Here is a 20,570-nt window from a genome sequence, read left to right as displayed (position 1 = left end):
AAACAGCACAGCGAAAATCTCTGGGATATGTGTCTTTCTTTCCAATGACCGGCCATCCTCCGGTCACTTCGAGACTTGCTAAACGCCTCATAATGGATACGACCTACAGTTTTTACTAGAAATGAGCCGAGTATTTCGTCTTACTGCCAGCGCACACTACCAAAAAAACCAAGGTTCCCATCGGATCTTACCAGCTTAGGTAAGGCACATCTCGACCGCCACAATAAGCGAACAGGTGTCATTGGCTGCATGCACATCCCGCCTCACTTGTTCCTCTTGCTCTGACGGTGGCACGGTGAAATGGGAGAGAGAGTGGGGGGCTAGCGCGCTCATTAATCCTGGCGCGGGCTGCGTATGAACGTGTTTTGGAGCCCCGCGGCGGGTGCTTTTCGGCAGCTCTCCACCTCTCACCTCCCTTGGCCAGAATTGTCAGGTAGGTGAACAGCACCTCACCTCAAGACTCGAATGAGCCCGCGCATGTAGCGGTACCTGGTGTCTGTCTGGGTGTGGTGCATCGCTGATTTCGCATCCCGTGCGCCTGCACTCTTCGCCCTCAGGTTCACTTCACCAACCCTTCACCTCCGGCATTGAAACCCCATCATCGAGTCATGAAGCAGAGATACTCGACACTCCCACACTGACACTCCCATGCTGCTGGCTGATAAGCGGCAAAGCCACACTGGTGACTAGGTACTCGTTCGAATTTCGCGGTACCAGCGGCCAATCCGGCCCATCCCATTGGAATCTCCGGCTTACCGCTGTCATGCGCCTGAGTCAACCGACTGGTCTCTTGTTTTCTATTTTGGAGGTCGAACCCTGCCACGCCAGCATCAGATGGAATGTCGAGCCAGATGGCTGGCAGATGCCAGGCATTTGACACTTGACGCTATTCTCGTTGGCCTGTGATGCCATGCCCATCGCCCTACCACGCCTGTCTCTATCTATCTGTGGCATGGAAGCTCTCTCGAGGCTCGTGGGGGATCGGGCAAAGCGGGCGACGTACCCCCAACCGACAACGTCCAGAAGCTACCTAATCACAGGTACCTTACACTACGGGATATCATAGGGGATTCCAAAGAAATCGCATCTCGATTCTGCAGGATACCCTACTAGTCACTACCCCTCATCACAGATCCTTGGACACGAGAAAACGGCTCTGCACAACCCACAGTGCTACCACAGTGACCGCTTGTCACGCATTGGCGACTGACCTGTCCGATCTGTCCTTCGCTGCTGGATGACGTCGTTTCGTCCTCCTGCTTCGGCCTCTTGTGCTGCATCTCACTGCATTTCCCAGGCTTTGGTGCTTGTTTGTGTGAGTGGACCACCAACAAACACGGCGCGACCGGCTGGAGCATATCGCAGCTTTCCAATCGGCACGCGGGGTATTGGAGAGGCTTGCATTGGATCGCCCCAGATATCCCTGGCTCGCAGAACGGTGAACCCTGAAAACGAGACGACGAGAAAGACGCGAGACATGCGCCGGGCCAGTTGGATGCCTGTGCGGCCCGCCGTCCCAACCAGGCCATTCTCTTACTGGTCGCCGTGATCACCGCCGCCGCGCCGCAAGCCATCGTTCAACTACACTTGGACGCACTGGGGGGTTGATTAGCCAGCCCAGTCCAACATTACACACTGGTGCGATTAAGGGCGGGGACTCAAACGTATATACCTATGCGCTGCGCTCCCACACCGTTAAGTTGTTCTTGACCGAACGAGCAACCATCCCATCTCCGTCACTGAAGTTCGTCAAATCTTTGTCGTGTCGGCTCTTCACTGTGGTTCGGCACCGAGGAAAACGATCGTGGAGGTGGCGCATTCCCCTGTCCCCTTATCCGGGAAGAGATCCGGTTCGACCTGTTGACTACGACCGGACCCCCTTTTCCGACCTTCACTATGGGCGGCGACGACAGACGACCGAGTCTCTCCAGCATGGAGCAGACCAGTACCAAGGCCAAGTTGGGTGCAGTTTCGGGTGTCTATATCCCCGTCTGTCTCAATATCTTCAGCATTCTCATGTTTCTCCGTTTTGGCTGGATTCTTGGTCAAGTTGGGCTTTTGGGCATGCTTGGTTCGTCAGCTACTAACACAGACGCGCTCACTCCGTCTAAGCCTACACTAACAAAAAAAACCACAGGACTACTCGTTACGGCTTATCTTGTAGACTTCTTGACAACGCTCTCTCTGTCTGCTATAGCTTCAAATGGCGAAGTCAAGGGCGGAGGCGCCTACTACGTAATCTCGCGGTCTCTTGGCCCTGAGTTTGGCGGTTCCATCGGGATGCTCTTCTACCTCGCTCAGGTCCTCAATACCGCTCTCAATGTTGTTGGTCTCATTGACTGCATAAAGCTGAACGTCGGGGGGTCTTTTCCCCAAGGCTACTGGACTGTCTACATGCTCCAAACCTTGGCTTTGCTGCTCTGTGCTGGATTGTGCTTGGCCGGGAGCGGCATATTTGCCAAGGCTAGCAATGCGCTGCTTGTCATATTGAGTCTCGCCATTATAAGCATTCCGATATCTTCCGCGTTTAAGTCTCCCTTCCGAGATGATGGACTTGGTGTACGATTCACCGGCTTTAGTATCGAGACGTTGGTGGACAACTTTGCTCCCCATACAAAAAGCGAGTCTTTCAAAGGATTTGAAACTTTTCGAGAGGTCTTTGCCATCCTGTTCCCAGCCACGTCAGGAATCTTCGCAGGGGCTTCAATGTCTGGAGATCTGGTAAATCCTAGCAAAGACATCCCGAAGGGAACTCTCTGGGCGATGATGACCACCTTCATTGCGTACCTGGTTGTAGTCTTCTCCATGGCTTCCACCACAACGCATGCTTCATTTCTCAACAACACAAACATTATATCGGTCACGAGCTTGTCCCCACCTTTGATCCTTGCAGGAGAGTGTGCCGTCACCTTCTTCTCCGCCGTGATGGGACTCATTGGTGCTGCCAAGCTCATGCAAGCCCTGGCCAGAGACAAGTTGCTGCCCGGTCTGCTGCCATTTTCGAAAGGAACGAAGAGGGCTGATGAACCAATTCAAGCCATTATCCTCACATATGTGCTTGCCCAGATCGCCATGTTCGCCAATTTGAACCAGATTGCGACTTTAATCTCCATGGGCTATCAGGTGAGCACCCGCTTACTCAGTCTAGACGAAGCTGTTTGGGACTAACAGAGAGCAGATGACCTTCTTCGTCATGAACCTGGCATGTTTCCTACTCAAGATAGGATCAGCTCCCAACTTTCGGCCTGCATTCAAGTTCTTCAGTTGGGAGACAGCTTTTGCTGGCAGCATCATGTCTGCAGCGGCCATGTTCTTCATCGACCAGACTTATGCGGCTACTGCAGTCTGCTTGCTCATCTTTCTCTTTTCCCTGATTCACTATCTCAGCCCACCAAAGCGATGGGGCGACGTCTCGCAAAATCTCATCTACCACCAAGTGAGAAAGTACTTGCTGCGATTGCGGCCGGAGCATATCAAGTTTTGGAGGCCCCAAATCATTCTGCTCATCAACAATCCTAGGAGCCAAACTCGACTGATTCAATTCTGCAACTCCGTAAAGAAAGGCGGTCTCTATATTCTCGGCCACGTCATTGTGACGGACGATTTCAACAGCGGCGTTCACGAAGCCAGACTTCAACAGGCAGCATGGACAAAGTACATCTCGGAGTTCTCCCGTATCAAGGCCTTCGTGCAGCTTACAATGTCCCCAACCATCACCTGGGGTATCCGAAACTTGATTCTATCGGCTGGGCTAGGGGGCATGCGGCCAAATATTGCTGTCATGGGATTCTACAACATGGACGAGCTGCGAGATTCTCGACCTTCTTTCCAGGTTCCGAAAGCACCGAGCTCGTCGCACATGAACGCCCGCCCTCAGGCCAAAGCCAAAGAGAGGCCTTCACGCAGGAGACGAGGCGACACATCAGCGCGTCTGATGGAAGGCATGCTGCCTACGGATGTGATGAAGACAGAGGGCATGATGAGTGTGACCAATTACATGACTATGTTGGAAGATCTCGCTCTGAGGTACAAACTGAATGTCGCAATTGGCAAAGGCTTTGAAAATCTGGAAACGCCGCGCAAGGACAAAGCCAACGTCAAGAAACATCTCGATCTCTGGCCGATACAAATGTCGGCAGAAGTTCTGTCAGATGGGAAAAGTGTCTTGACAACCAACTTCGACACATGTGAGCAGGATTGTTGTTTCAATACGAATTTCGCTGATACATTTGCAGATACCTTGATTCTCCAACTAGGCTATATCCTCTACAGCGTTCCGACATGGCACAAAGTATACAATATTCGCGTCATGGTGTTTGTGGAGTACGAAAGTGAAGTGGAAGAAGAAAGGGCGCGAGTCAAGGCCTTGCTAGATAAGCTGAGGATCGAGGCCGAGGTCATCGTGTTTTGGCTGGCTTCCGGACACCTCAATACGTATGAGCTGATCATCAACGGCCAAAGTAACGACCTCGAGTCTCAGATTATGGTCCACGATATACTAAAGGATGAAGAGTGGTGGGACGACCTGCAGAGGTTCCGAGGCCGTGAGCCAAATCTGAACTCAACCGAAGAGCTTACGTCTTTCGCGAATATCATCGAGTCAACCGCAGGGCGGCCTGGCGTGTTCAACCCGCATGTATCACTGGACGATATTGAAAGTGGACGGCGACCAAGTCTGGTGCACTTTGGGGAACTGCCCAGGAAGCCGACGGTTTCGAGGTTGTCCCGCCTTGGCGTCAGTGTTGGAATTCATACGTCTCACTTGGGAGATGAGGTTTTTGAAGACGCCTCTGGCTCCGACGGTGAGATGAGTGATCAAGAACAACAACCATCTTGCCTTGATTCCGATTCTGAATTTGAACCTGGCAGCAGTGACTACAGCGAGGACGAGATGCCAGAGGTCGACGCTCCCAGGCGGCCGTTGTTACTTGGGCGAGGACGAGGGCGAAGCCAGAGCGACGACCTACTCACGAGTCCATCGAAACAAAAAAGGAGCAAATCGAATAAGAGCGCTGCACCGGCAGCATCATACGGCACGATGGTGTCACAAGCTCGTTCTGAAGGTCAGGCGGGCCCAAGCCACGTGGGAAGGGTCGAAAACGTGTCAGCGCCTCCAACTCCGCTGGAACGACCTGTGCTTGATCGAAACATATCTGCTCGTTCCATGGGCGGGTTTCGGTCGGCGGGTATCAACACTTACGATGCGACCTCGGGAAGTGTATCAGGGAAAGCAACCCCAGCAACGAGACCAACGCTCTCTCGACAATCATCAGCAGTGAGGTTCTCAAGTCGTCCAATGCCGGAGACCAGAACCGATGTGGAGGGTGCGTCTGGTCCGACAATCATGTTTGCAGATACCACCGAGGAAGAGACGCCGCGGGCGGAACAACCCGCATTCTCAAGACAGTCCTCTGCAGGACGGTTCTCCAGTCGGCCTGTGCCCGAGATGACGGTGACGGCGGCTGAAGAGTTCGAGCCGAATAGTACGTTTGCGGAACTCTCGTGCAGATCACGCAAAGCTTCGGTCGCGTCTACTGTAGATCTAGGCGACGTCCACATGAACATGGCGGAACTTGTGGGACGCTACAGATTAGACTCGAGACCCGACGCAGACGGGCCCGGCTCGCCCTACTCGACGCAAGGCATCTCGCTCTCGTTCAACGATTTGCCATCGCGAGCGCAGCATGTCATCCTCAATGAGCTGATGCGGCAAAACAGCAAAGATACAGCCGTCATGTTCACCACGTTGCCCGTGCCCACGGAGGGGACTTGCCAGGATGAGCTGGCGAGCGTGCAGTATCTATCGGACGTTGAAGTCCTCTGCCACGAGCTCCCTCCCGTCATGTTGGTCCTGAGTAATAACATGACTGTCACGGTTGGGCTATAGTCTGAACTCGTGGTGGGGCAATGTCTCAAATCCTGCGAGGGAGAACATCCATGATAAGGTCAAACCACGCGGGGGTTAATTCATACTTTGGCGTTTATTTTTTTTCCAGCGTGTCGGCGGCTTATGTCGGGGATCATCACCCGGAACAAAGGAATGTGGTGGTAAACTCTTTTGGGGCCGGCCACATTCCTCAGTGTCTTTGGCCGAAATGAGAAGCTATTCAACTAAGCATTCTTTGTCTGCCAGCGACCGGACCACCATGATGGGCTTTCGCCTGCAGCCTTTACAAAGAGTTTCCCTCGACGGTGCATAAGCAGCTTGAACTCTCGCCATCCAGGTTTTTCTTCCCCTACCTCGGATGTCTGTCAAGAGGAGTGGTTTTCATGGAAGCCTCTTTTGAAGCCATGGACATTAAACACCCAACCCCGCCGGCATTGCCTTCCTCATGGACAATCCCTCAAACAGTCAACATGAATGATCATGGAAGGAAATCGACTTGGACCACGCAATTGTCGCCGTACCTGAAAGGCCTCAAGATAAAGAACCTCATGACGTCTCCTAAATCACCAAAGTCACCCAAATCCCCAAAGTCGCCAAGGTTTCCACTTTCACCCAAATCGCCGAGATTCCCTCTATCACCCAAATCACCCAGAACGCTACCGCCAAAGCTTCTCGACGAGGACTCGTCATTTCGAATTATACATACGCCTGACAGGCCGGAACGACCGATATCAAAACGGGCCATCCCGAATGACGAACAGTGCATGGCATTCCTTATGTCTTTGCAGAGACAAGAAGAACACAAGAGGGGAGGCGTCAAGACGGGCCTCAAGATGTGGCCGTACCCGGACGAGCAGGAGGCCGAGGACCGTAGGTATCTGCGGAGCGTGAGGGTCGAAAGTGTGCACTTGGAGGAAGCTCGTCTCGCGAGAACAAATTCCTCCGGCCCGGCCAAGGTTGTGGAAGTGGGCAGAAGCTCGACCAAGTCGACGATGGCATCACGGCGATCATACCACACCAGCACACCCAGTGTTAGTGACGCAGGGGACGTCGAAGAAAAGCCCCGATGCGGTCTTACAGTGGCCGTCGGTGTTGCCCTCCTCTCTCCACCGCCGACTGTGCCCCGCAGTCAATCAAGGCTAAGCTTTCACACGCCAAAAGCCAATACATCTCGCTGGTCCGATGACAGCATCGAGTCCCTCTTCTCGTCGAGAGACATGGACTCGCCATGCCCTCAGCGAGTTACTGTCCGCTCATCCTCCGAGGCGCTGTCACCCACTGTCGTCGGGGACGAGTCTGTTGGCTCATACTCGCCTCCCCTTCTGACGCCAGTGAAAGATCGGCCTGCTACACCGTTCACGGACCCTCGTCTACGGGCGACATCCGAACCGATGACGCCTCCGCCTTCAGATCACATTGTTCACCAGATGAACATAAGCCCTGAGCCGGTGCCGCGGAAGTACTCATGGCGCTCTTCCAAAGATACGATCCTCAATACAGGGGCCCCGATATCAAGATTCCAGTCGTGGCTACCAGAAGCGCGGCCGGAAGAGGATTCCGAGGGGGGACAGCAGCAACAACAGCAACCTGAGCCGGAGGTCTACGGCGAGTGGGCGGATTACTACTTTGAGGATGGGAATTTCTGGGATGACTATTCGGACGGCGATGAGGAAGGAGATGAGACTAAGGTAGAGGAAGAGGAGGATATCGACGCCATCGAGAAGGAGGAGCAAGAAGTCGGCGACGAAGAAGAAGAAAAGGAGGAAGGGAACGAGGGTCAAAAAGACCGGCTTCGGGTCGACGATGAGGAGGTTTATCCGCGCTACGAGAGTTTTATCAAGGATTACAAGAACAACGTCATGAATATCACGGTTACGGAGGTGTGAAGGTTCTTCTTCGACGTTACTTATTTCGCCCATTCGGATTTGGGGAGTTTTACGGATGGGATGATATCTCAATCACCTTTCAGGGGTTTGAGACATTGTAACAGTATTGTACGAATTTGAGATTTAGTCGCGATTACCCACTCGTTATTTCGGAACAAAAAGAAAGCCTTTATGATTTATTACCTTTTGGGTCGCCCTGATGCTTCAATATTATCGATGTCTCTGTAATGTTCGTGTCACATGACATCACTCAACTCCCTTGGGCTAACAACTTAGATGAAAACTGACCGAACCGCGCTAATAGGCTAAGTACAGGAGCTCCATACATCACGACGGAGACTGAGAGTCGAAATACCGCACCTAACAAGAGCATCTTGGGATGCCTCCATCCCTTGACTTTGGGTACTACGAGGCGATGTCTCTAGCCCCTAAGCGATACCAACATCCTTCCAACTCGCTCGGTCGAGGAAACCCCCCATTTTCGAATCCCCATTATGACGGAACCGAATAGAGTGACACGATTGATTCCATCGTCGTATTCTTGGACATTCCCCCCCCCCCCCCCCCCCCTAAAACAAGAAAAGATCGATGTTTTCACTTCTAATATTCGACCTGGGGGAGAACAGGCTTATCGGGATCAACCCAGTCCGTAGGGCCCTCGATACCGGGCCTGCAGGCATGGTGAGCCCTTTCCCACCACTGCTGGGTCCAGATGCACGGGCCCGGCGGAAGGCCGCCCCTGCGGGCAGCGTCGTTGCAATACCTCCAGCGGACGAGGGCCTCTCTGCACAGTTTCCGCTCCGGTTGGTTGCAGCACCTTCTGCGGTACCAGGTGTAGTAGGAGCGGTTTGCGTCGGCGTGGTCGACGAGGCAGAGAAGGGCTGCGAGGAGGAGGACGAAGTGGTGGAGTCTTATGTGCATTTTGTCGGAGGGGTTTGGTTGTGAGTTGGGTTTTTGCTTATTTCGTTTTTTCTGAGAGTTGAGTGATTGTTTGTTTGGAGCTGAGGTATGGTGTGATTTGATCCGGCGATGTGTGGTTTGGTGACTTGATAGCAAGAGTTTGATGGAGAAGTTATTGGATTGGAGGAGGAAAATAGGATGGATTGTGGAAAACTAGGTGCTTTCCTGAAGTATGCCGACAGGAAGAGTCTTCAGAGGAAGTGGAAGCTGTGTCTAGTTTGGAGGCCAAGATAGCCATTAGTGAACCCTGATGATATGATTCTACAACCTTGACGGAACCGATGGGGAGTGTGAGGCAATCTAGGAATCCCGTGCGACTGCAGAATTTAGAACCATCATGGTTGAGAGCCGTGTTAATTCAAGTCAGGCACGGGAGACAGTCGGGTTCTGTTCATTCCGCCCACCGACAAGAGTGAAATAAGACACTGGTTACCCGTACATACTAAGTACCCCTGGAAGCTTGGAACTCTTAACATATTTCACCAGAAAGACCATTGTTTCTTCCACTATCCAGGCCTCCAATGCACCGACGATGGCTTCACTAAGCTCGACCTCCCGCGGTGTATGCGGCTCGGTGTGGCCCAAGCTCCAAGCTCCCAAGCTCCCCCAAAACTTTCACCTCACACCTGGTTTACCCTTTCGTCTTCCTCACACAAACTTCATCCCATCCACGAATTTCCTCACGCCATCTAGTCATCCTTTCCCCTCATGACGCGCAATGCAGTGAGTCAGCGGCCGGAGAGAAGAAACACACAGAAAGTAAGCGTGCGCGCACCGCGGTAGATGCCTCGCCTACCGCCCTGCCTCTTCCGCCGCGCCCACGCCATCTCACCCCATGCCGCCGTCCTCCTGCCGGCGTGCCGCGATGTACCCTCCGCGGTGACCGAGCTTCGCTGGATCAGGTCGCACGTCGCAAGCAGCGGTAGGCAGCCGTCATCAAGAGCGCTTCTGCCCAGCCAAGATGAGCAAGAAGCCCGCGTCGCACGCCTCTGCGCAAAACGCGGCCGCGGCGTGCCCCTGCAGTACGTCCTCGGCTCCCAGCCCTTCGGAGCACTCGACATCAAGTGCCGGCCCGGCGTGCTCGCCCCGCGCGCCGAGACGGAGGCGTACGCGATCCATCTGGCCGACATGGTCACGCTTGGCCAGCTGCCTGGTTTCGAGAACAGAGAGCTGCGGGTCGTGGACTTTTGTACGGGCACTGGGTGTATCGCGCTCGCGCTGTACGAGCGTCTTACACGATGGGCCAAGAAGCTCAGCGTCGCGGGCGTCGATGTCTCGCCCATCGCTGTCAATCTCTCGCGAGAAAATTTGCGGCGCAACATGGCTACAAATTCACTAATACCGCCGTCTCCCGACAAGGAGGTGACTTTCCGAAAAGCAGACGTCTTCCAGGAGGCTGATATGCAGTCGCTTCAACGATGCGATGTACTGATATCAAACCCGCCGTACATATCACGCAAGATTTGGACCTATGGTCAGGGCCAGATGGGCTACTCTGTGCGAAAGTACGAGCCGAAGCTCGCGCTCGTGCCGGGGGAGATGGTGCCTACGTATGAGGGGTGTGATCATGCCGACGTCTTTTACGCCAGATTGCTCGACATTGGAAGTCGGCTACGGACGCGAGTCTTACTATTCGAGGTGGGAGATGAGGAACAGGCTCTTAGGGTTGTCAAGCTCGTCAGACGCAATGACTTTACGAAGCATGCTCTGTGCGAGCTCTGGAGGGACTGGCCAGACTTGTCGCCCGAAGAAGATGAAGTGAGTTCATTCCATGTCGATGGGGAGATGATTACTGTCAAGGGCAGCGGGAATGTTCGATCAGTCCTGATTCGTCTATGAGACTGAGTTTCAAAAAGCTTGGATATATACGCATTTGAAATACCATCCCACATCAGAATATGTCAGGCGCTTCCCATATTGCAAGAGAACAAATAATACGGCACAGAGTAGTCAAAATCACCATTTTCGACTTCATAAGGATGATGTGTGGCAAAAGCAAAAGGTTACTGCCCAGAGGCGGATTCGAACCGCCGTCAACACGGATCGCTGTATAGAAGAACCACAACGTATCATCCTAACCAACTAGACGATCTGGGCCAGTGGTTATTGATGGGAACTTAGGTCTGGTGACGATCTAAGGATCGTTTGGCGATTGAGGGTGGGGTTTCTGCCGGTTTAGCGCCTGAGACCCCCTAATCTTTAGCAGTCGCTCAGCGGGCCCAACGTCTGTAACCGCTGGACCTCTCCTCGGGGCGCTTCTACATGCGTGCCTCAGCTGGCTCACTCCCGTCTTTGCGGTTCACAACTGACAGCTTTATTGAAGGAGACGAGGCACCTGAACCTGTGTCATGAAACAAGGGAAGCAACGGCGATGAAGTCATTTCCCGCGAGGAATCAGTGGTGTTTCCAGTCTGATTACACAGAGACATCGTGTCTTTGCTGCCCACGATTCAGCTGGACCCTGTGCGCCTCAAGTCATTGAGATCAGACAAGCGGGGTCCAGATGGCGTAAAGAAACATTCCAGCCATGAGCTTGATCATCAACGGTCGGTTGCGCGTGTGCAGCCGTCGGCACCCTTCGGACCCAACGATCCGGGTTGTTCCTGAGAATTCAAATTGCGCGTGGAAGCTAGAGAATTAAATGAAAGGGGTCTTCCCTTGCAAGCCACACCAAGAGACTGCGCCATGCCGTGGTTCTTTTGGAATGAGGCCGGAACGGCAGCGGGAAAGGGTCCAGATGTGATGAGTGGAATGCTAGAAACGTAGATCAGCTCCTGTCATGATTGACGGCGTCTGAGGTTCCTTGCGACTTGGATTGATAGTAAAAAGTGAAGGCGTGGGAGAACTGCAGCCTGGAAAATGAACCTCTTCCAGGATGATCGGATTGATCTCGATGTTCAGCTTCACATGATTGCTGTATCAACGTGAGTTTCTCGTGACAATCTGATACATGGGCACACCATTTCACGGGCGAGGAGACTCTTCGACTATGGAGACGAATCAAGGTAGAGTGCCAGGATCAAGATTTCGGCTATCTCATCACGCCGAATCAGATCGGAGGCACCGTATCTTATCCGACATCAGCTTCGGGCGGGGTATAGGCTTCGACTCCGGATCGCACTCACATCAATAATTGAGTGTTTCCCAAAACATGGCATCCGGAAAGCACGTTGTCAAGCCATCCTCGCGAGCCTTGGCAAATTTGGAGTCCGGAGGCTTCATCGACTTGGAAAATGAAGCCAGTAAACTCCCGCAGTACGACCCAGCTACGTGCCCTGATGGAGTCATTGACCTCTCCGGTGCCATCAATGGTTTGATGGGCGATGTTCTGGCAGAAGAGATGGACCGATTTTCCAAGGCTTACGATTTTGTGAAAGGCATGAGTAGCTTGTAGTCTGGTCGAGAGTTTGAACTGACATGATCTTACAGCAACTCGATACGGTGATGTTATGGGACCGAAAGGTGAGTATTAAGTATATTCCAAGCCTTTATACTATTTGCTAATAATAGGTCGATAGAGCTAGCCGATGCAATGAGTAGCTTTGTGAATCGCTATTTCGGTCCTGCGCGGTCAGTCACATCCGTTGACATACTGGTGACCAACGGCGTGACCTCACTCATAGACATGATGGCATTCGGAATGTGCGATCCAGGCGAGGGCATCATGGTCATCACTCCAACTTACATAATGTTTCCCCACGATCTGTGCGCCAGAGCAGGCGTCAGCCTAATCAAGGTCAACCCCGAGCCCATTGAGAGCCAGTTTGACGAGAAGTCTGCCCCTTTGCTCATTGAAGCAATGTCCAGAGCCTACATCGCAGCTCTGGCAGACGGTATTGTCCCCAAGGCCCTCCTCCTCTGTAACCCGAGCAACCCCTGCGGCCGGACCTACCCAAGCACTTCCCTTGTCGAGATTGCGAGATTCTGCGGACAAAAGAACATGCACCTTCTATCCGACGAGATCTACGCCATGTCGACCTTTGCCGGCACAACGGACGCAGATGGACAGGCGCTTCCCCCATTCACCTCCGTGCTAAGCATACAGGATGATCCACCTCGCGGTGTGCTCGCTGAGAACATCCACTGCATGTACGGCGCAAGCAAAGACTTTGGCTGCGGCGGTCTGCGGCTCGGATTCCTCGTGACGCGGAACGAGCTCCTCTGGCGTTCTCTGAGGAGGTTAGTGCTGTTTACATGGGTCTCGACTTTCTCGACTGCATTCTTCACGCACTTCTTGCTTGACGAGGAAGCCGTCGGTAGATATCTTAAGATCTACCGTGAACGACTCGAGGCGCAGTATAGGTTGACCACGCAGTTCTTGAAGGAGAGCGGAATTCCATTCGTGCCGGCCAACAGTGGGGTGTTCATCTTCATCAAGCTGACGGCTTGGTTGGATCACGGTGAGAATTCGGCTGAACGCGACGCAAGCCGCGAGATGAGACTCTGTCGATATCTTTTGCATGAAGCAGGTGTCTTTCTCAGTCCTGGAGAAGTAGGTCTTTCATGTCGACTAAACTGTAATGAGATGATTGACATTCACATAGCTCTCCCTATCCACGGTTCCGGGCTGTTTCAGATTGGTCTACACCGACAAAAGGGAATTTATGCCCATAGCTATCCAACGGCTAGCAAAGGCACTGGAAGAGCTCAAGTTGCGTCCTGCATCACAGTCTTCTTCGTCCTCAATGAGTGGCCAAAACATCAAGGGCACCATGCATGTGGCAGAGGATTTGACGAGGGTATCACGGCGGACGTCGATTGCGCGCTTCTTGCTTTGTCGTAGAGCATGACAGTGCAAAAAGCATCTTGCTTAGGATGAAGATGAGCCAACCATGACGATGATGATAAGAAGACAAAAAATAAGATGTGGCTGCTTCATGGCAGCCAAAATGCAAAAGAAATTGACCAGCCTGGGGGTCGAACCCAGAATCTCCTGATAACACATTTAGTCGTAGTCAGACGCCTTGCCATTGGGCCAACCGGCCATTGATACAAAGACGAGACTCAGCGTCGTTCTTGAAGCCTATCCTTACGCCAACCGGCGCGATGCCGAATTCAGGACCAGCCGTGGACCAAAAGACCTTGCCTTCAACGGAATCTGCTGTTATGTGATATTCCAAGTCTTCGCCAGCATTTCTTAGCTGTCAGTGATAAGACTGTGAGTGCTCGCGATGTGAGAATCATTCGAAGCTGTCTCTGTGGGTACCGAATATGCAATAAAGCGATCCACCCAGACAAACACTTATTCACTGGCACTGCAAGATCATCTATAGCAAGAGAGAGCAAACATGGACGCATCGTAATTTGAAATTTGTATTTCGTCGAGAAATGAAAAATTGTAGTCTTCTGGTCAGATATACACGGTGATGGGCACATTGCCGACCTTTCAAGATGTCGTTTCCTGACAGACCGATCGCTCACTTGCTGGGCTCGAATGGTGAGTTGCGTCGTTTGGCCATTAAACTCATAGGCCAAGAAAAGACAAGAGTCGACTTCCTCGGCAATTTACAAGGATCAGAGGCTGACTTCAAGTAGGACCCGTTCATGCTGTCTCATATTCAGCATCGCCAGGAACATACATCCTCACCGGTTCAGCGGACCGCAACATCAGGCTCTACAACCCGGCATCTCACAACCAGCCCCAGCGCTACGGCTCAGCCATCAACAGCAGCAAGACGCCGGGAACCACCAAGCCCGCCGTCCCCGAAGCCCGCCTCATTCAGACCTACACAGCCCACGGCTACGAGGTCCTCGACCTCTCCGTCTCCTCTGACAACGAGCGGTTCGCCTCCGTCGGCGGCGACCGCGCCGCCTTCCTCTGGGACGTCGCCACAGCCAAGACGATCCGCCGCTTCGGCGGCAACGCGCACGGTCACACGGCGCGCGTCAACTGCGTCTCGTTCGCCGGCGACGGGGACTCACTCGTCATTTCCGGGGGCTTCGACACGAGCGTGCGCGTATGGGACGCCAAATCCAACTCGGCAAAGCCCATCCAGGTCTTGGACGAGGCCAAGGACGCCATCACGGCGCTCGCGGTGAGGGACGCGGAGGTCACTGCGGGCAGCGTTGACGGGAGGGTGAGGAGCTACGATGTCCGGATGGGGCGTTGCGTGACGGATGTCATTGGGGCGAGCGTGACGAGTCTCAAGCTCACGCGGGACGGCAAAGCCATGTTGGTCGGATCGTTGGACAGCAAAATCCGGCTGATGGACCGGGAGAGCGGGACGTGCCTGAAGACGTACGCCGATGACGGATGGAGAAATGAGGAGTTGCGCGTGCAGGCCGTCCTCGGTAGCAAGGAAAAATATGTCATTGCAGGCGATGAGCTTACAGCCGGCACGGGACCTTCGGGTTTGAACGGTGACGGCAAGATATGGGCGTGGGACCTCTTGACGGGCAAGCTGGTTGCAACGGTCCGGGTGCCGTGCCCAGAGGGCTTCGAGCCCAAGAAGAGAATGCTAGGTAAAGATGGCAAGGAGAAGGAGAGGAGCAACGTCATCAGCTGCATGGCCTGGAGGGCCGATGGATGGGGAGATCAGTTCTGCGTCGGTGGCACGTCAGGGATAGCTACTGTCTTTGGTTCACTCTAGAAGTCATATATGATGCATCGCTATGATATAATCGCAACAGTGATGAGGTATCGTCATTCCGGACGTTCACGTATCTAACAAAATGTTCCAAATCATACAGAGTCATGTCCGTCTCTGACCCCGTGGTACTCTACACACACAAGTGGATGTTCCGCAGACGCCCAACACCAATGTACCCAGATGCTTCCCTGGAAATCCCCAATCGGTGCCAACCAAAAATTACATAGAACAGCAATCGTGCTTTGAAACCACTTCGGTTGATTAGTCCATGCCGACATACTTGAACCAGTTCGGGCGGCAGTCGTCCTTGTGCAGCCAGGCCTCGCCATCAGTGAAGCGGCCTGTTACGCAGCCCTTGCACTTGTTCGAGTTGGGGCAGTTGAAGAAGGGAATGTGCTGGTATCCGATGTCACGGAACCTGGTGCATGTTAGTTGACTGATCTTCCGTATGGAGCTTCGTGAGGCTTGGCAAAACGTACCAGTGAATCTTGGACTTGTCCTCGAAAAGGCCCAAAGCAATGCTGTGGACAGGAGCATCGCCCCATCTTTCGTAGAAGAAACCCCCAGCGCGGTCCAGATGCTGGAAGTAGTCCTCATACGCTTGGCTCCTCCAGAAGTCAATGTCGGCAATCTCAAAGTTGCTCCAGAAGTGACAGGTAGAGTAGCCATTCGCATCAACGTTGTTCTCGGGACGACCAGCCTTGTCGGTGAGCCAGTCCATGGCGTTGTTCTCATGGAGGTATTCGGGGTGCTGCGCGAGGAACTTTCTAGTCTCGGGCCACAACGTTGGGATGGACTTGGGCGCGTCGTACAGGTTGACGGTGAAACCATATGTCTTGTTGTTGTCCTGCATGTAGCGGAAGACATCGTAGTCAACGTCGCAAAAGAAATGGACCTTAGGCTCGACACGCCAGTAGTACTTGGTGTGCTGCAAGGCAGGGTGCCTATAAAACATGCCACTGTTCCAGCGGCACATGGAGTGGTACGAAACCTTATCGGCGTACTGAATGTCGTTTTCCTTGAGGATCTTGACGGACTCTTCGTACAGGTCTTTGTTGATCCAAGAGGGCATCTCCCAGTGCTCTTTAGGGATGAGTTCTAACAAGTTTGATTAGCGCGAGAATTGCGTAAGGAATCGTCGCAAAAGCTTACCGTATCTGCACTCAGCCTTGGTGGCCGCCTGAGTCCTTCTCTTGAACTCATCGCTGAAGGGAACCTCATTGAAGAACGTCCATGGGTAGTTGAACTTATGGTTCCAGGTTCTCTCGAGATCGACCATTGACTGAATCATTCCATCTAATTCCTCGTTTCTGACCAGCGCCAACAATGTGGCATTGATGCGAGCGGAGTCTTCGATGCCGGGGGCATATTTGTCGGAGACATATGTCAGAACTCCTTGAGGTTCACCGGTAGCTGTGCACGGATATTGTCGTCAGCGATCTATGCGATGACTGTAGTAATTGCAGGCGCAACTCACGATCCAAGTTGGGGTCCCGTCCATTCTCGTAGCGCACTGGCTTCTGGCTTATCGGCCTTTCGGGGCCAAAGATCTGGTAAAGGAAGAAGCACCAAAGCATCACGGCGGCTAACGCCAGAGCTCGAACTGGGCGGGCGACCGCCATTTTGGCAGATGGATTGGAAGCAAGCTAGCAGTCGTGGGAATGATGTGGGAAGGCGGAGGTATCTCGACAAGTCGAGCCGTCGAGCGATGTCAGGTTCGACTTTTGCGCAAATAGTCAACGGCTAGCGGAAAAGCCAGGTCGTCGAAGTCGATCGAGTGGTGGGAGATTTCTCGGTCGCGGCTCGTGCCGTCGGTTTTTGAGGGCCGTTCGGTGGTGTGGAAGGGAGATTTGTTGACCACTAGGCCAGATTGAAGAGTGACGCGTAAAAAATCGGAAAAGGGGGCGTTGATGGCAGTTGTCCCAGGTCGTTGGATGCTTGAGGCTGATGTCACCCCGTGAAATTTGCCAATTAGCGTCTTGCATTGGGAGAACCAAGGACCTATGGGCGCTTTGTCCAGCTGTCGCACCCCTGTAATGAGCGATAAGGGAGGATCAGTACCCCCGCGCGCCCCTCTATTCGGCCGGCATCCTAACACCACCTGCGCACCAGATGGCTGTCGCGTGTACTTGCGACAAGCACTTCTACAACGCGTCTCCTGACGATGCCGACAGATTAGCTCAATGCCGACACATGGCCCCCTGTTTCTCATGATCTGACCTTGAAATCCTCCGCCTGGCTACTTCCGACGACAAACAATGACATTCGCTGCAAAGCTCGGCGCCTTGACCGACGAGCTGGTTGAGGTCATCATCACATCGACACCGGACAAGGTGGGAGACGGTTCATCCCATCTTGCATGGGCATACACAATGCAATGCAGCTCGGCCCGTCGCTAACACCAACGGCAGCACATCAGTCGAGAGCGCTTCAATTTATTGCGCGAGTCTTCGCATCGCAGTCTCAAGCATCACAACTTCCTGCGCACCAATCAATTCGACATTGACAAGCAGCTTGTCGGCCTGGAGGAGCGATTTAGGGTCCACCATCGTGAAGGCTTGGCAGATGCCTTCAAGGAGCGGCTCGATGCGTTATCAGAATTCCGAACGAAGTGGCACCCTGACATACTTCATTTTCTCCTCGAGCTTTCCGATAAGCCAACACAGAAAACCCGACTTAGCGACCTAGAACTCCTTCGAGAGCCCGAAAAAGACCTCGAACCGCCGCTTAGATGGGAAGACATCGCGAAAGAGGATGGATGGCACGAGGAAGCTGAGATATGGAACACCATTGACTACAGCGATCACTCTGGCGATGAATATGGCGAGGCCAAGTCAGATACATCAAGTGTATCTGGTGAGACATCTCTCTCAACTCTGGATACATCAGTTGGCCGGAGACCGGAGGCTTTCGAGATTGCCTCGTCTGACGAGGCAGCCCTCAAGGTTGTTCAGGATAGCCAGGCTTGGAGGGTGAAAGGCAAGAAGACTGCGTCTTCAGCTCGACCGCAAAAGGTCGCCATCACAGAGTTCCAGGCGATGAGAGAGGCCCTCTTCATGTTACAAGGCCTACCCACGACATTGTTCCAGAAAGATGGTCTTGCCGACCCGGCTTACCAGATATCCAGTCTTGAATGGGATACACACAAAGCCCTTGTGAGCAGCTTCGCGGAAAGCGGGCGCCAAGTTTCCCAAATACGAACTTTTTCGAAGAGACCCCAAACAGCGCCTCTCTTTCAGGTTTTCCGTGACAATGTCATTGCCTGTCTGCAATCCTTTGACGAAAGGTTATCCAATATCCAGAGTAGTCTGGCAGTGGCGCGGGAAGATACAGTCATCAGCATGGCAGCAGTCCTGGAGGAACTCAGACCAAGGATGGAACCTTTAGTATCTCTCTCAGAGATTATAAGGCAGCTTTACGATCCTGCGAATGGTGGAGCGTTCCGCTTTCTCGAGCTTGTCTACGATGAAATTAGCAGAGCCCAGCTCTCAGGTCGCGATTCGACTTATGACTTCCTAGGACGCATATTCTTCAACTGTTTTCAAGTCTATCTCCGACCAATTCGACTTTGGATGTCAGAGGGGCAACTCGTACCAGGCGATAAGATCTTCTTCGTGTCTGAGTCGCCAACCCAGGTTCCGCTGCGCCAGGTCTGGCAAGAACAATTCAAAATGAGGCGAACATCAGAAGGGGTCTTGCATGCGCCCAGCTTCCTGCAGCCAAGTGTTGGTAAAATCTTCACGGCTGGGAAAAGTATTGTTGTTCTCAAACATCTTGGAAAATTTGATGCACTTCGTCAACTCTGGGATGATCACGAACCCCCTCTAACATTCGAAGCGGTCTGCCCGCCGGGCCTGGAACTTGCACCATTCCCCGAACTATTCACATCGGCCTTCACTCTATGGATGCAGAGCAAATATCATGCGACCTCGGAAACTCTGAAACAGGCGCTCTTTGACTCTTGCAACCTAGAGTCGAATATTGGCGCACTGCATCACCTCTTTCTCATGGCTGATGGAGCTGCGGCTGATGAATTCTGCAAAGGCATTTTCGCCCGGCTAGACGCCCTCAGGCCCGATTGGCATGACCGATACTCCTTGACTGGTTTGGCTCAGGAGGCATTTTCGCCACGAGTTGATACCACCCGCCTCTTTGTCACTGTCCGGATCGAAGGCCAGAAGAAATCTGTTGTCGCTGGTCGCGATCTCATCCGTACGGCCTTGCCAGAAATCACCCTCCAGTACCGTCTTCCCTGGCCAGTGCAGCTCGTTGTCACCGAAGACACAGCTGCCCAATACCAAGCAGTTTTCACATTTCTCATGCAAATCAGACGCGCCATCGGCCTCATCCAACGCAACCGGATCCTCGAAGAGCTTGCTTCGAGAAGCGATGTATGGGGTAGCAAAGCGCTGTACTACCTGCTCCGCTCGAAGTTGATGTGGTTTTGTAACTGCATCCAGACATACCTGGCAACGCTGGTTCTAGCTCCTTACACAGAATCCCTCCGCTGGAAATTGCGAGAGGCCTATGATGTAGATGCCATGATCAGGCTTCACGAAGCCTTCGTGAAGCAAGTTATCGACGCTGCATGTCTCGGCAGAAAACTGGATCCCATACGCAGTGGCATCCTGGACATCATGGACCTAGCCGCGAAACTCGAGGACGCACAAAGCGCTAGCGTCGCCGAGGAGGCTGAGGAACAACAGGAGCTATCTCGTCTTTCCATCATGTCCTCGCCGATGAAAGCGAGTCCCCGCCGTCGAAAACCGGCTGTCTACGCCGAAGACAGTGACGACGAAGGTGCGGAGCGTCTCGGGACCAGAACCAAAAGGGGTGCAATTAATGCAGGCAAGGGCTACCTAGAATGCTTGCGGGAGATTAAGACGGACTTTGAGAGGCACCTAAAGTTCATTTGTGGGGGGCTACGAGGGGTTGCCAGGGCCTCAAGCGACGAGGCGGCTGTGAAATGGGACCTCCTGGCTGAAATGCTGGAGGTGGGTGTCAAGGAGGGCGCTTGAAGGCTTTGCCAAGTTGGTAGGGGACGGCTGGCAGCATTGAGAACTTGGTCGTGGAGACCCGCAAAACCATTAGAGTTTACAGAATTCCGGAAAAGGATAGGGATCGACATGGGATTCCTTGATTCCCATACTCCTGTCAAACCGCCGGGCCAACGCCAACTCATTCCCACTGCAGATGGGTCCTGCAGCAGATTGAAATTATTGGAATCCTGCAGAGATGATCAAGTTG

General features: G+C 53.2%; 9 protein-coding genes across 9 annotated transcripts; 6 read left to right on the top strand and 3 right to left on the bottom strand.

Moving 5' to 3' along the window:
- Positions 1 to 195: 195 nt before the first annotated feature.
- Positions 196 to 333, bottom strand: CABS01_08688 (uncharacterized protein; the record flags this gene model as incomplete). Its single annotated transcript, XM_060542046.1, has 1 exon — positions 196 to 333. The coding sequence occupies one exon, from the start codon at positions 331 to 333 to the stop codon at positions 196 to 198; it is 138 nt and encodes a 45-aa protein (XP_060400936.1).
- A 1,563-nt stretch (positions 334 to 1,896) lies between these two features.
- CABS01_08687 (amino acid permease) lies at positions 1,897 to 5,887 on the top strand (the record flags this gene model as incomplete). Its single annotated transcript, XM_060542045.1, has 4 exons — positions 1,897 to 2,071; positions 2,138 to 3,123; positions 3,179 to 4,187; positions 4,236 to 5,887. 4 exons carry the CDS (start codon positions 1,897 to 1,899, stop codon positions 5,885 to 5,887), a joined length of 3,822 nt encoding a protein of 1,273 aa, XP_060400935.1.
- A 470-nt stretch (positions 5,888 to 6,357) lies between these two features.
- Positions 6,358 to 7,773, top strand: CABS01_08686 (uncharacterized protein; the record flags this gene model as incomplete). The annotated part of the gene is made up of 1 exon (XM_060542044.1): positions 6,358 to 7,773. One exon carries the CDS (start codon positions 6,358 to 6,360, stop codon positions 7,771 to 7,773), a length of 1,416 nt encoding a protein of 471 aa, XP_060400934.1.
- Positions 7,774 to 8,373: 600 nt separating this feature from the next.
- CABS01_08685 (uncharacterized protein) lies at positions 8,374 to 8,694 on the bottom strand (the record flags this gene model as incomplete). The annotated part of the gene is made up of 1 exon (XM_060542043.1): positions 8,374 to 8,694. One exon carries the CDS (start codon positions 8,692 to 8,694, stop codon positions 8,374 to 8,376), a length of 321 nt encoding a protein of 106 aa, XP_060400933.1.
- A 747-nt stretch (positions 8,695 to 9,441) lies between these two features.
- On the top strand, positions 9,442 to 10,572 carry CABS01_08684 (HemK family methyltransferase; the record flags this gene model as incomplete). Its single annotated transcript, XM_060542042.1, has 2 exons — positions 9,442 to 9,456; positions 9,517 to 10,572. 2 exons carry the CDS (start codon positions 9,442 to 9,444, stop codon positions 10,570 to 10,572), a joined length of 1,071 nt encoding a protein of 356 aa, XP_060400932.1.
- Positions 10,573 to 11,884: 1,312 nt separating this feature from the next.
- CABS01_08683 (uncharacterized protein) lies at positions 11,885 to 13,523 on the top strand (the record flags this gene model as incomplete). The annotated part of the gene is made up of 4 exons (XM_060542041.1): positions 11,885 to 12,116; positions 12,163 to 12,195; positions 12,252 to 13,225; positions 13,278 to 13,523. The coding sequence occupies 4 exons, from the start codon at positions 11,885 to 11,887 to the stop codon at positions 13,521 to 13,523; spliced, it is 1,485 nt and encodes a 494-aa protein (XP_060400931.1).
- A 601-nt stretch (positions 13,524 to 14,124) lies between these two features.
- CABS01_08682 (WD domain-containing protein) lies at positions 14,125 to 15,323 on the top strand (the record flags this gene model as incomplete). Its single annotated transcript, XM_060542040.1, has 2 exons — positions 14,125 to 14,170; positions 14,269 to 15,323. The coding sequence occupies 2 exons, from the start codon at positions 14,125 to 14,127 to the stop codon at positions 15,321 to 15,323; spliced, it is 1,101 nt and encodes a 366-aa protein (XP_060400930.1).
- A 130-nt stretch (positions 15,324 to 15,453) lies between these two features.
- On the bottom strand, positions 15,454 to 16,945 carry CABS01_08681 (glycolipid 2-alpha-mannosyltransferase; the record flags this gene model as incomplete). The annotated part of the gene is made up of 5 exons (XM_060542039.1): positions 15,454 to 15,511; positions 15,604 to 15,741; positions 15,803 to 16,421; positions 16,476 to 16,736; positions 16,801 to 16,945. The coding sequence occupies 5 exons, from the start codon at positions 16,943 to 16,945 to the stop codon at positions 15,454 to 15,456; spliced, it is 1,221 nt and encodes a 406-aa protein (XP_060400929.1).
- Positions 16,946 to 17,581: 636 nt separating this feature from the next.
- Positions 17,582 to 20,341, top strand: CABS01_08680 (Spc97/Spc98 family protein; the record flags this gene model as incomplete). Its single annotated transcript, XM_060542038.1, has 2 exons — positions 17,582 to 17,656; positions 17,735 to 20,341. The coding sequence occupies 2 exons, from the start codon at positions 17,582 to 17,584 to the stop codon at positions 20,339 to 20,341; spliced, it is 2,682 nt and encodes an 893-aa protein (XP_060400928.1).
- Between the last annotated feature and the right edge of the window lie 229 nt (positions 20,342 to 20,570).

This window comes from Colletotrichum abscissum (assembly GCF_030869225.1).
Source record: "Colletotrichum abscissum strain IMI 504890 chromosome Unknown Scaffold_20.1, whole genome shotgun sequence".
NCBI lineage: Eukaryota > Fungi > Ascomycota > Sordariomycetes > Glomerellales > Glomerellaceae > Colletotrichum > Colletotrichum abscissum.
Note: the sequence above shows the minus strand (reverse complement) of the source record. Positions and strands in the feature narration are given on the sequence as shown.